The following is a 12,065-nucleotide window of genomic DNA, read 5'->3' on the forward strand; positions in this document are numbered from 1 at the left end:
CAGATGGAAAAAAAAGTATGAGCCACAGACCCCTGGTGTTCTGTCCATCAAGGGGAGAGAGGTTGCCATTGGAGAGTACATTTGGAAGTCATCGGTAGAGAAATGGTGCTTAAAGTGATGACGGCTCCTTGTGAAGGAAACCGAGGGAATTATAGTTTCCAATGGTCACTTTAAAAAATAGCTCAAGTCAACAGCCTGCTGAATTTTATAGAAACACAGGTAAGAACTCTCCTCATTCTCCTTTAAAAATAAAAAGCTCAGCCAACCACATAGCAATTCAGTAATTTTTCAACTGGTGACCATTTTTGCCTTGCTCTCTGCAGCAGGGAGCATTTACCAATGTCAGGGGCATTTGTTGTCATAAGTCAGAAAAGGTTCTGCTGACCTGTAATGGCTACAGAGCAGACGTGCTTCTAAGCAGTCTACAGTTCACAGGCAGCTCACCTCAGTCATACATCCCAGAATGTCAGCAGTGCTGTGCAGGAACACCACTGAGATCATCACGCCTGCACTGTTTCTCTTTTCCCTCCTGTTTGTCAGATATTGGGAGCAGCAACTCCAAAGGTTTCAGTATTTGAGCATGTAAATGTTTATAACTTAAGTTACATAGTAAGAGTAGCTTGAAGTTTGATCATAAGCCTGTTGGCTTGTTGGGCTTGGCTTTTGTTTTTAGGGTGCTAAGGTGGGGAAGTTTCAAATCTGTGTCACTGTGTTTGTCCCCCCTCAGCAACAATGTAAACAAGAAACACAAATTGTCCTTTGCTGGCCCCAATTGTGAAATCTGTGTAAGAAGAGCTGGCACAATGTTAAACATACCCTTGAAATTGAGGGGGGGGGGCTGTTTGTTTCTCTATTCAGATGGTTTTGCTTACTGAGACAACTGGCCAAAAATGAAGGCACAGTTTACAAGCATTCTCATCAAACAGAACATTTCCCGTTACTATTTGTCTGAAAATGCTCTGAACTAGACTGAGTCAGGGTTGTCAACCTGACTGATAGATTGTTTTGTACAAAATCAGCTCTTCTGATGCATTATTGATACAGTGATTTTCCTGGCTTTGTCCCTACAGTATCCTGCTTGATTTGGTTCAGAACTCAAACTATAGTTGAAATATCAACTTACCATGAAGCTGGTGTTGTGGCACAGAAAGTTAAACCAATGCTTCTGATGCCAGTATGCGCACTGGTTAGAGTCCTCACTGTTCCAGTTCCTATCCAGCTCCTTGATTATATGCCCAGGAAAACTGGAGAGTTGGTCCAAGTATGTGGCCCCTGTCACCAACATGGGAGACTAGGTTGGCGTTCTAGCCTTCTGGCTTCAGCCTTGCCCAACCCTGTCCATTGTGGCCATGGAGGGGGCAGTAAATCAGCAAGTAGAGGATTCCCTCTCTTTGTAACTCACCCTCTCTGTGTAACCATGCCTTTCAAATAAATAAATAGACACTAGTGTTGAGATACACCAGGTAAAGGTGCTGCTTGCAAGGCAGCATCCTGTTTGGGCAGCAGTTTCAGTCCTTGCTGATTCATGTTTTGTCTAGCTCCCATTCCTGGCTATTAGGTCTGGGAAGGCAGTGGAAAATGGCCCAAGTGTTTCAGCTCCTGCACCCTTGTGGGAGACTTGAATAAAGCTGTTTGGTCCTGGCATCAGCTTGGCCCAGTCCAAGCTATTGCAGCCATTTGGGGAATGACCCAGTAGATGGAAGATTCTCATTCTCTCTCTCTCTCTCTCTCTCTCTCTCTCTCTCACACACACACACACACACACCCCACACACACACACAGAATCTCTCCTCCTCTCTCTGGAATACTGTCTTTCAAATAAAGAATATCTTTAAAAATAGATCTTTTTAAAATAATAAATAATAGCCTACCCGCTTTCAAAATTATGTTTTATGATAGCATAGGCTCAGGGATTTCCCTTTCCACCCTTCTCATTCCCTCTGCCCCTTGCTGACTCCCCCTATATTATTGCAATAGTATAGTCCTTCAAAAACAGTCACAAGGCCATCATTCTGATATTTAAGTGTGTCTTGACATTATAGGCATAGATGATGGTAAAAAGTCCAACATCCTATTCTCAAGATATATTTAACAGTTTCATTGGGCGTTCGTCTTTTATGTGAGAGTACAGATGCATATTATAATGTATCTTCAGTGCTTGGTATGTTAGTCTCCATCCTACAGTTCCTCTAGATAAATATATATTTGCATACATGTTTACCTATATACCTGTTGATCTTGTAATTTGCATGAAGATTGCCTTATGTCAGAGAGGATATACTATATTTGTCCTTTGGGACTGATTTATTTCACTGAGCATAAAGCTGTCTAGTTTTTTTTTATTAATATTTTGCATTATGTGACAGTTTAAAGCTGTCTGGTTTTGACCATTTGGTTGCAAATTGTAGAATTTCATTCTTTTGAATGGCTGAGTAGTATTCCATGGAGTGGATATACCACATTTCTTTATCTGTTCCTCTCTCAATGTGCACCTGGGTTGTTTTCATGTCTTTACTATTACAGATTGTGCTGATGTAAATATAGGATTACAGATCATTTTCTCACATGCAGATTTCATTTCCTTTGGATATATTCCCAGAAGTGGGATAGCCGGGTCATACACTAGATCAGTTTTCAGTTGTTTTAGCATTCTCCATACTGACTTCCATAATGGTTGTACTGAGCTATCCTCACAGCAACAGTGAAGGAGGGTGTCTTTCTTCCCACATTCACACCAGTAGATATTGTTAGTAGAGTTCTGACTATAGACTAGTCTCCCTGCAGTTAAGTGGAACTTCAGTGTGGTTTTTATTTGCATTTCCCTGATAGCTAGGGAACTTGAGCTTTTTTTTTCCATATGTCTATTAGCCATTTGAACCTGTTCTTTTGAAAAATACTTGTTCATTTCCTTCGCCCACGCTTTCACATTAATTGTACAAGTAGTCAAGGAACATTCTCTTGGGAAGTGATGTCGCTGATGTTCAGGAACATCTTCTAAACTGATAGATTATTTTAAAAATTTGCTGTTGTGGGTGAATGTTTGACATAGGCTTTCATCCAAATCTGCTTACAGTTTACCCTGAATAATTTGCACAGCAAGATCTAGCTATCCTTTTGAGAGAACAAAGAACATAAATACTCTGAAGCGATAGCAGCATTCTTAGGATTGGAGCAGTAAAGTTAAAGTTCCCTCCCTAATTTCCCATTATATACAATATGAAGCCCAAACTCCTCAGCATAGCAGTCAAGGCCATGTACAATCTGCTATCAGACTGCCTTTCAACACCATCTCCCCTTGCCAGCTTGATTATTCATTCATTTGTCAACAATTTATTGAGGGTCTAAGTGTCATTTAGGGACTATAGTAAGTTCTAAGATGTTAGACCAGTGTCTGTTTTCATGGAAATTATAATGTAGAGAAGAAAGCGGACAGGTGAAGAGGTGATTATAAAATCCATCCCCCTAACTACCACGCACACCACCTCTACGTGGAGACCCATATAGTTGAGTGCAGACTGGAGGAAACCTAAACAGCTGATGTCTTCACAACTTCTTTGTGTTCTGGTTATGGGAGCCCATTTCATCTGATCTTAGCCAAAAGGCTGAGAAGTGAGGGGAGCCCATCTCTAATCCCAGGTTCCTGGGAGCACCTCAGTGTTTGAGAGATTGCCTTGAGATTTCAAATCTGCTCTAAATCAATAGAGGCCTCAGAGGCCCCAATTCACACAAGAGCCTCAGAACCATGTCCAGAAGTGAGATGGTCCACACACAGCCCCCTTAAATTTAGGGTAGTTTCACTGAAAGTAAAACCCAAAACAGACATTCTCATCCATGTGCTTTGTTGGGAGACTGACGCTTAAGAGAAACTCAGGAGAGGAGAGGCAAATACAATAATAGGGCAGAACAAAAAACTAAGCAAATATGTGGTTTCTACTGAGGTCTAGCATTAGCTTGATTATAGCCCACAAAGTTGTCCCACTTTGAGGAAAGGGAGCAAGCCTGTTGTACCCCCAGAATCAGTCACGAAGGTGTGACTTCTAAGGCATCTTCTGGCAAAATGTATTCCATGACTGAGATGAATAACCTGGAAAAGGGCAGTTTAGGAAACTTGAGCAGTTGATATTCACATAATCTGTAGAATGAGTGTACTGGTTCACTAAAGTGAATATGGTTAGGCTAACAACTGTATCTACTGTGCCCAGAAAATGTACAAGGCCAGAATAGCTTCCAGATATTTAGTGTCTTTAACCAGTTTTGAAACTTTTTTCAAAACCGAGACTCCCTTTTGGATCTTTTGCAACTTGCTCATCAAAACCTAGCTTCTTCACTTTGAATTCCAAAATTTAAAGCCTGTCATTTACATTTCTAGACTTGATTTTCAGTGATCTTACTGACATTAGTAACAAACCTGAAGACTAACCAAGAAATCTAAAGCTGAGTTCACAAGAATGGCAGTCTCAGAATGTGCACTGTGGCTTGGGATGGCCCTCCTGGCCTCAGAGCGGCCGCTGATCATGGTGAAGCCAGATGGTGTCCAGCAGTGATGGAGATGAAGATGCTGCAGGTACCTGAGAGTGTCATTGCTGGGCACTATCAGGACCTGCAGGAGAAGCACTTCTGCCTGGCCCTTCTCAGCTACTTGAGCTCTGGACCCATGGTGGCCATGGTCTGTACGTTAAGGGCTATGATAGGGGTCACAGACTCCTGTGAAGCTGCCCCCAGGACCATCTGGGGGAACTTTAGCACCCACATCAGCAGGAATGCTATCCATGCCAGCGACTCCATTGAGGGGGCCATTTAAACCAAGTTTTCTGGCCACCAAGTGGACCAGAAAACAGGTGTTTAGGTGAACACAGGCAAAAATTTGGAACATTTAGCATGCTAACACCATAGCAACAAAATATAGTGACTTCTGAAGCAATGAAAGTCAACTTTGAAATCGTTAATTCTCTTGGGTGTGTTCATGGCTACAAAAATATTGCTGTGATTGTCTGCCTTATATCCTGAAAGAGAAGCAGCCAGAACAGCCAGACACCTGCTTCCCCTTCAATAGCCAGTCCCGCACAACCTGTGCTGTGTGAGCCAAGTCTCCCTCTTCTTCAAAGGTCAGCCTTCTATTATTGGGTTGAGCAACCAGTAGGCGGCAAATAGGATTGGTTAACCTATTGTCACTTCTTGAATGGGCATAAGAAAAATATACAGCTTATAAGCAGTCAAAATAGTATATTATTTGTGAATTACTGTAGCACCAAAGGGAAATTCTAAAATTTCTCCTTGTTCTAATTTTCATTGCTGTAAGTTGTTTTCCCAGGCTAAAAATGGTAACAAATAACTAGATGATGTCTTTCTTAGATGAGAGCTGAGATTCCTGCTCATATTTTGGACATCAAATGGAATTGCTTAAATACAAGAGACATGCTGAAGAAAAAAAGACTTTCTAATTTAGTAAGCATTAATCAGACCTTTCCCATGTGAAAGGCATGAGGGAGGGAGGTTTGCCCAGATAAACAAGATCAGGACTTTGGACTTCTAGAGCTCAGGCTGTAGGACAGTAGTACAAGTGCCTTCGTGCAGGCCGGGGATGCTGGAACTGGAAGATGAGATCGATCACTGTGGAAGCTCACCAGGTTCTGGGGCACTGACGATAGTCACAATGAAGGAAAGAGTATTGGTGTTGCTGATATTCACCTACCTTGTGCCAAAACACTTCTCGCTTGAAATAACAGTTATCATTTCAACTATATTTTATTTATTCATTTGCACTTAGATTTGCATTTGGTGAAGCTACAATTGTCTATCTTAATGGAACCAGAAAATTACTTTGTTAGCCATAAAAACTTTGAGTACTTCAAGATTACTGTAAGAGTTGGGTAAGAAAAAGGTAAGAAAGTTTTTTTTTTCTTTCAGAATGTCAAACAGGTTTCATTTCAAGCTCAAATATGACATGATTGTTAACACCTGCCTGGACCCTAAACTGAGAACCATTCCTAAGGCTCACTGTAAAAACAACTGTGATTCAGCTTATGTACCATAGTTTAGGTTCAAGGATATTTTCGTGAAGTGTATTTGCTGATTCCAATTTGCTACTGTTCTAAGTTTTGTAATCAAAGATTATATAGCACAGTAACTATGCAGGTGACTATACTGTAAGAAGTATAAAAACTTAGATGTGCAGACTGGGCAAGGCATAAGTATGGGCCACGTTTGAGGGCAGCTTGGGCTGAGCTTGGGCTGAGCTAAGCCACAGCACCCCTGGGTGTGCACAAGAACCAGAGGCATGTGGGCTAGGAAAATTAAAAGATTACACACGAAAAGGCATCAGCAGCCATAAATGTGTCCTAACTCTCTGTTTTTCAGCCATGTTCCTTCCTCGTCTTTTGATATTAGTGTCATGCATTTACCTGCTTGCTTACATTCCTAGAGTTTTGGTGTTGGATAGTATACTTTTTAATCAATTCTTGCAGCATTGCCATTTATGGCTGGGAAATGGTCTTCAAGCATCAGCAACTGCGGCAAAGTTTACAGAGTTTCCAAGATCTCTCTATCTTAACCAATCCACTTGGTTTCATTACTTTAGGATTGAGAAAATCTTTCCAAGGTTTACTGGTTGACAATTCCACCTGCATGCATCCACTGACCCAGGAAAATGATGTAAAGCTTGCCAGGCAAATTGTCCAAACCTGTTTTGACGAGGCAGTTGATTTTCCCTGCTGCGTTGGATGAGCTGGTTGTCATGTCCCCCATGTGAATCTAGACATTCTGTCCACTGTGCAGGCATCAAGAACTGAGAAGGCCAAATTCCGGAAGAAGTTCGTAGCTTTTGGCTTCAGATCAGCTTAGCCTTGGCCATTGCGGTCATTTGGGGAGTGAACCAGCAGATGGCAGATCTTTCTCTCTGTCTCTTTTTCTCTCTGTAAATCTGATCTACCTTTCCAATAAATAAATAAATAAATCGTTAAAAATAGATAAATATTTAAAATATGAATTAACTAGGAAAATAAAGCTACTAAATAGAACTCAGAACTAGAGAGATACATAATGGAGAGAAGCATCATATGTGATTTTCTTTTCTACATAATAAATGATGAGAATTTGAAAAATAGATACTCAAGGAACCTACTAGCACACTAATGTATATTGTTATCTTTTATAGGCCTTTGTATTATTGATGTGCTGCAGTTGCTGATGCTTGAAGACCATTTCCCAGCCATAAATGGCAATGCTGCAAGAGTTGATTAAAAAGTATACTATCCAACACCAAAACTCTAGGAATGTAAGCAAGCAGGTAAATGCATGACACTAATATCAAAAGACGAGGAAGCAAAATCATTTCACTTAGAGCACAGGCATCTAAGTAGGTGGAAAGTTATGGAGGGACGTGGAAGACCATCAATACTATCTGAAATCTTAATCTATTGTGAAGAAGATAGGGTCACATTTTGTGGAGAGTGATTGGGAGTTGGGGAAAGGTTTCCCTAAGTAAAGCTATAGAAACTGAAGGCACTTGAACAGTTTTTGGGTATTGGGTAGAAGGCAGATTAGGGAGTAAATGCTTCATGGGATAAGAAGTGACTATTGAAACTATAAACACTGCAGAGTAATTTTCCAATACAGTAATAACCCCAAACATTGCTATACCATATTTACTACAATTGAGGGTCTGTTTGTCTAGAAAGGGCTGTTTGGGCCCCAGCACAATAGCCTCATGTCTAAATCCTTACCTTGCATGATGGGGATCCTGTATGGGCACCAGTTTGTGTTCTGGCTGCTCCACTTTCCTTCAAGCTCCCGGCTTGTGGCTGGGAAACGCAATAGAGGGTGGCCCAAAGCCTTGGGACCCCATGTTCACATGGGAGACCCAGAAGAAGCTCCTGGTTCCTGAAACTTTATGCTGGTTCCGGGTTTTAGATTGGCTCAGCTCCAGCCCTGGCAGCCATCTGGGGAATGAACCAGCTGGTGGAAGATCTTTCTCTATCTCTCCTTCTCTCTGTAAATTTGTCTTTCCAATAAAAATAAATAAATCTTTAAAAAGAAGGAAAAGAGGAAGGAAGGAAAGAATTAGGTGGAATAACTTAGACTGAACAAGATGTAAGATTGAAGGTAAAAGCATGCATTGCTGGAACCAAAGAGGGTGAATGGGCTGGGCTTTTATTCATTAGCAAATCTAAGGGCTAGAAGGTACAGCTCAAGTGAAGTTATCTGTGAGGAATCACAGAAGCATGGAATCTTCTTTCTTCATATTGTGTCATACTCAGAATTGCCCACCTCCATTGCTGTGTAATAAAACTGGCACGACTCTCACATGTAAGCTTAAAGCAATTTCATACTTAGAAGACACTTGTATTTTGCTGGCTGTCTCGACTTGCAATAGGCGCATGCAAATTAGAAGAAGCAATTATGGATTATACCACCTTACTCCCCCTATTCAGCCTTCAGGCTCCTGTGGCTAGCCATGTGGTGAGTTTAACTTCTAAAAATGATAGCACACAAAGTATTGCTGAACTTTCATTCTCTAGAGTTCAACCCATGAATGTGCCTCTCTACAACTTCTCTGATTTTGAAAATCATACCAAATATACGCTTTCATTATATGAGAAAAAAGAGTTCTGTATTTTGTATTAATGAAAAATTTGCTTCTAGACATATTTTACTAAATGTGAAACCACTACTTAAAGAATGCTTGTTTGAAGCATACAAATTTACTATCCTGCTAGAAGCACCTTGACATCATGGTGACTTCAGGGAATAATCACAAATAATTCCCTTGAGAAGACTGAGCAGGAACCAAGCAGGGCCTGTGATGAGGGAGTGGCTTATGCAGTCAACTGGGCTTGATCTTGGGGTCCTAGTCAAGGTAGCATTTGCACAAAGGTCAGGTGAGCACCAAAGTTTCTGCCTCATTAAGAAATGCAGTATTCCATTTGGAGGGAAATCAGTTCTAGCTTTAGAATTCAAAGTTTAAGATTCTCTCAGAGAGGCCCAGTGCAATGGTTTAATGGCTAAAATCCTCACCTTGTATCCACCGGGCTCCTCTAGGGGCATCAGTTAGTGTCCCAGCTGCTCCATTTCCCTTCCAGCTCCCTGTCTATCCTGGGAAAGCAGTACAGGATGGCCCAAAGCCTTGAGATGCTGCACCCATGTGGGAGACACAGAAGAAATCCTGATTCTTGGCTTCAGATTGGCTCAACTTCAGCCATTGCAGCCACCTGGGGAGTGAACCAGCAGATGAAAGATCTTTCTCTCTATCTCTCCTTCTCTCTGTAAATCTGATCTATCTTTCCAATAAAAATAAATTCATCTTAAAAAAAATTCCCTCTGAGGTACATTTTAGAATATAAAGAAAAAATCCATCCTTGAGCTGCATATGGAAGGCAGATACAATTTTTAAACAGTTGAGAACCTGTAAAGTGTTATACTTTGCTACTTTTGAAAACCTTTGAGATTCATCATTTTAAAAATGTCTTCTAGCAGAAAAACAGGCCAGTGATGTCCCAATATCATGTAGAAGTTTTTCTTCTAGAACACAACTAAAATTCAAATATTTCCCGCCCTCCCTTAAATTTCTTTTTCCTGAAAATGACGACAAAAGGACTTTGTTTATTCTGACTTGATCCACCTTTCGCAATCCAGCTTAATCATTCTACAGATTTACTTTTGAAAGAAATGAGCTTGTGGTCAGACAGTAGCTGTGGATGTTTGCTGTTTCAATGGCATGCAGTAAAAAACTTTAGTCAAATTTGTATGTCAGATTTCTCGGGAGTGCCTTTTCTCTAAAGAATTTCAACCATTATGTTGGTAAATATAATATTCAGGCAAAGTGCAGATGTGATGATAAATATCTGATTTGTAGAAATATATTTAGTGATCTTTCATTTCTTTAAGTTTTTTTTAATTATTGTTTGAAAGGTACACGTTATAATTTTCTTCTCTAAAATGGGACAAACCAAGGAGCAATTCCTTGGATGCCCTTTGCAATCTTAGGTTGTCCTTAGACAATTTACGGAACCAAAGACTCAACCGTTTAGGTTTTCTCTAAAAAAACCCATCTCATACACCCTATCAGTTTGAAATTGACTCGAAACAGATGTTGATCAATCAATACCAGTGTGGCCCTACCTGAGGGGTGACCTCAAATTGGTGCCACATCAGAACTCCTGACCCGGGGAGGAGAGGCTGAAGGCAATGTGGACCTAGTGTCCAGCAGTGTCCTCCAGGGTGCCAGACTCCCATTGTAGAGTCCCTTTATTTACATTGCTGAAAGTGTTTTCCTGTGAAAACGTGGGCAAAGGAAATGAACAAGCATTTTTCAAAGGAACAGATTCAAATGGCTAATAGACATATGAAAGAATGCTCAGGCTCCCTAGCTGTCAGGAAGATACAAATGAAAACCACACTGAGGTTCCACCTAACTGCAGGGAGACTAGTCTATAGTCAGAACTCTACTAACAATATCTACTGGTGTGAATGTGGGAAGAAAGACACCCTCCTTCACTGTTGCTGTGAGGATAGCTCAGTACAACCATTATGGAAGTCAGTATGGAGAATGCTAAAACAACTGAAAACTGATCTAGTGTATGACCCAGCTATCCCACTTCTGGGAATATATCCAAAGGAAATGAAATCTGCATGTGAGAAAGTGATCTGTAATCCTATATTTACATCAGCACAATCTGTAATAGTAAAGACATGAAAACAACCCAGGTGCACATTGGGAGAGGAACAGATAAAGAAATGTGGTATATCCACTCCATGGAATACTACTCAGCCGTTCAAAAGAATGAAATTCTACGATTTGCAACCAAATGGTCAAAACTAGACAGCTTTATGCTCGGTGAAATAAGTCAATCCCAAAAGGACAATATTCCTTTATTGGAATATATATTCATATATTCTCTCTGATATAAGGCAATCTTCTTGCAAAATATAAGACCAATAGCCCTTTAAATACTGTTTTTGCTACATCTCTTGGGTTTTGATGTTTTTGTTTTCATGTATTCAAAATATTCTTTCTCTTGTTAAATTCATAGGTCATATAGTAGCATTATTTTCTTCAAGAAGGTTTTTCATTTTCGCTCTCATTTATTCAGCAACACATTGGTCATTCAATAGCATGTTATTTAATTCATATTGTTGTAAAATTTTCAACTTTATTCCTGTTGTTGATTTTATTTTATGGCTTCTCATTTAAGGAGATGGATAGTAACTATGTAATTGAGGCTATCATATCTAGATGTGAAGCTACAATGTAGTATGCATCTCTACTTTCAAATCAAGGATGGACTCTCAATGAAACTGTTAAATATGTCTTGAGAATGGGATTCTCGACTCTGCCATTGCCCATACCTGCAATGTCAGGATACACTTAAATAGCAGAATGATGGACATATGACTGTTTTTGATGGAATATGCTATTGTAAAAATACATTGGGGAAATCAGTGGATGGAAAGGGGACTTGTGGAGGGGGTTAAGGGAAATCCCAGAGCCTATGCAATTGTATCATTGCAAGATAATTAAATATATAATATATATACATCATATATATAATCATGTATTATGAGTTATATGTGATATATAAATTATATGTTATATATACATTATATATATACATAAATAATATATATGTATTCCCTCAGTATAAATAAAGCATCCCTTAGCCTTACTCCTGGGTAAGAAAGGGTGTTTTACTCCTAATTTTAACTTTGCTACTTAGACGTCCTTCTTCCTAACAATAATTAACCAGAAAACTAATTTACCCAAATTTTTCAAGCACAGTTTGTTTTAAAGGAGAGTGACTTCAGGAGGGTTGTATCCATGGTGTACCGCTACCTCCAGTCATGGGCCTTTGGGGAGTACTGTGTTTTTTAATATTCATGGGGAAAAGTTGGGGACAGGAGCAAACGTAAGTAAAACAAACTGTCTTCATTTTTCAATGCATCTTAGATATGATGAGTGAAAATTAAGTTCAACAGATCCTGTCAACTTGAAAATATAACTTTCTGTTTTTGAGATTAACGAACTACCCATGAAAGTCATGGAACATTTTGATTTGATGAGTGGCTAATAA

General features: G+C 39.9%; 1 protein-coding gene and 1 long non-coding RNA gene across 2 annotated transcripts in view; both read left to right on the forward strand.

Annotated features, from left to right (window-relative positions):
• On the forward strand, nucleotides 1-7,964 carry LOC131481897 (uncharacterized). The gene is made up of 3 exons (XR_009246632.1): nucleotides 1-219; nucleotides 5,768-5,881; nucleotides 7,154-7,964. It is a non-coding gene; the product is annotated as an uncharacterized LOC131481897 (long non-coding RNA).
• Nucleotides 7,965-11,835: 3,871 nt separating this feature from the next.
• The window catches only part of C5 (complement C5), a 78,335-nt gene continuing 78,105 nt past the window's right edge, over nucleotides 11,836-12,065 (forward strand). Inside the window, exon 1 of the mRNA XM_058672642.1 lies at nucleotides 11,836-11,900. Within this exon, the coding sequence (XP_058528625.1) occupies nucleotides 11,836-11,900 (65 nt within the window). The remainder of the gene's footprint in view (nucleotides 11,901-12,065) is intronic.

The sequence above is a fragment of the Ochotona princeps genome, chromosome 14 (assembly GCF_030435755.1).
Source record: "Ochotona princeps isolate mOchPri1 chromosome 14, mOchPri1.hap1, whole genome shotgun sequence".
NCBI lineage: Eukaryota > Metazoa > Chordata > Mammalia > Lagomorpha > Ochotonidae > Ochotona > Ochotona princeps.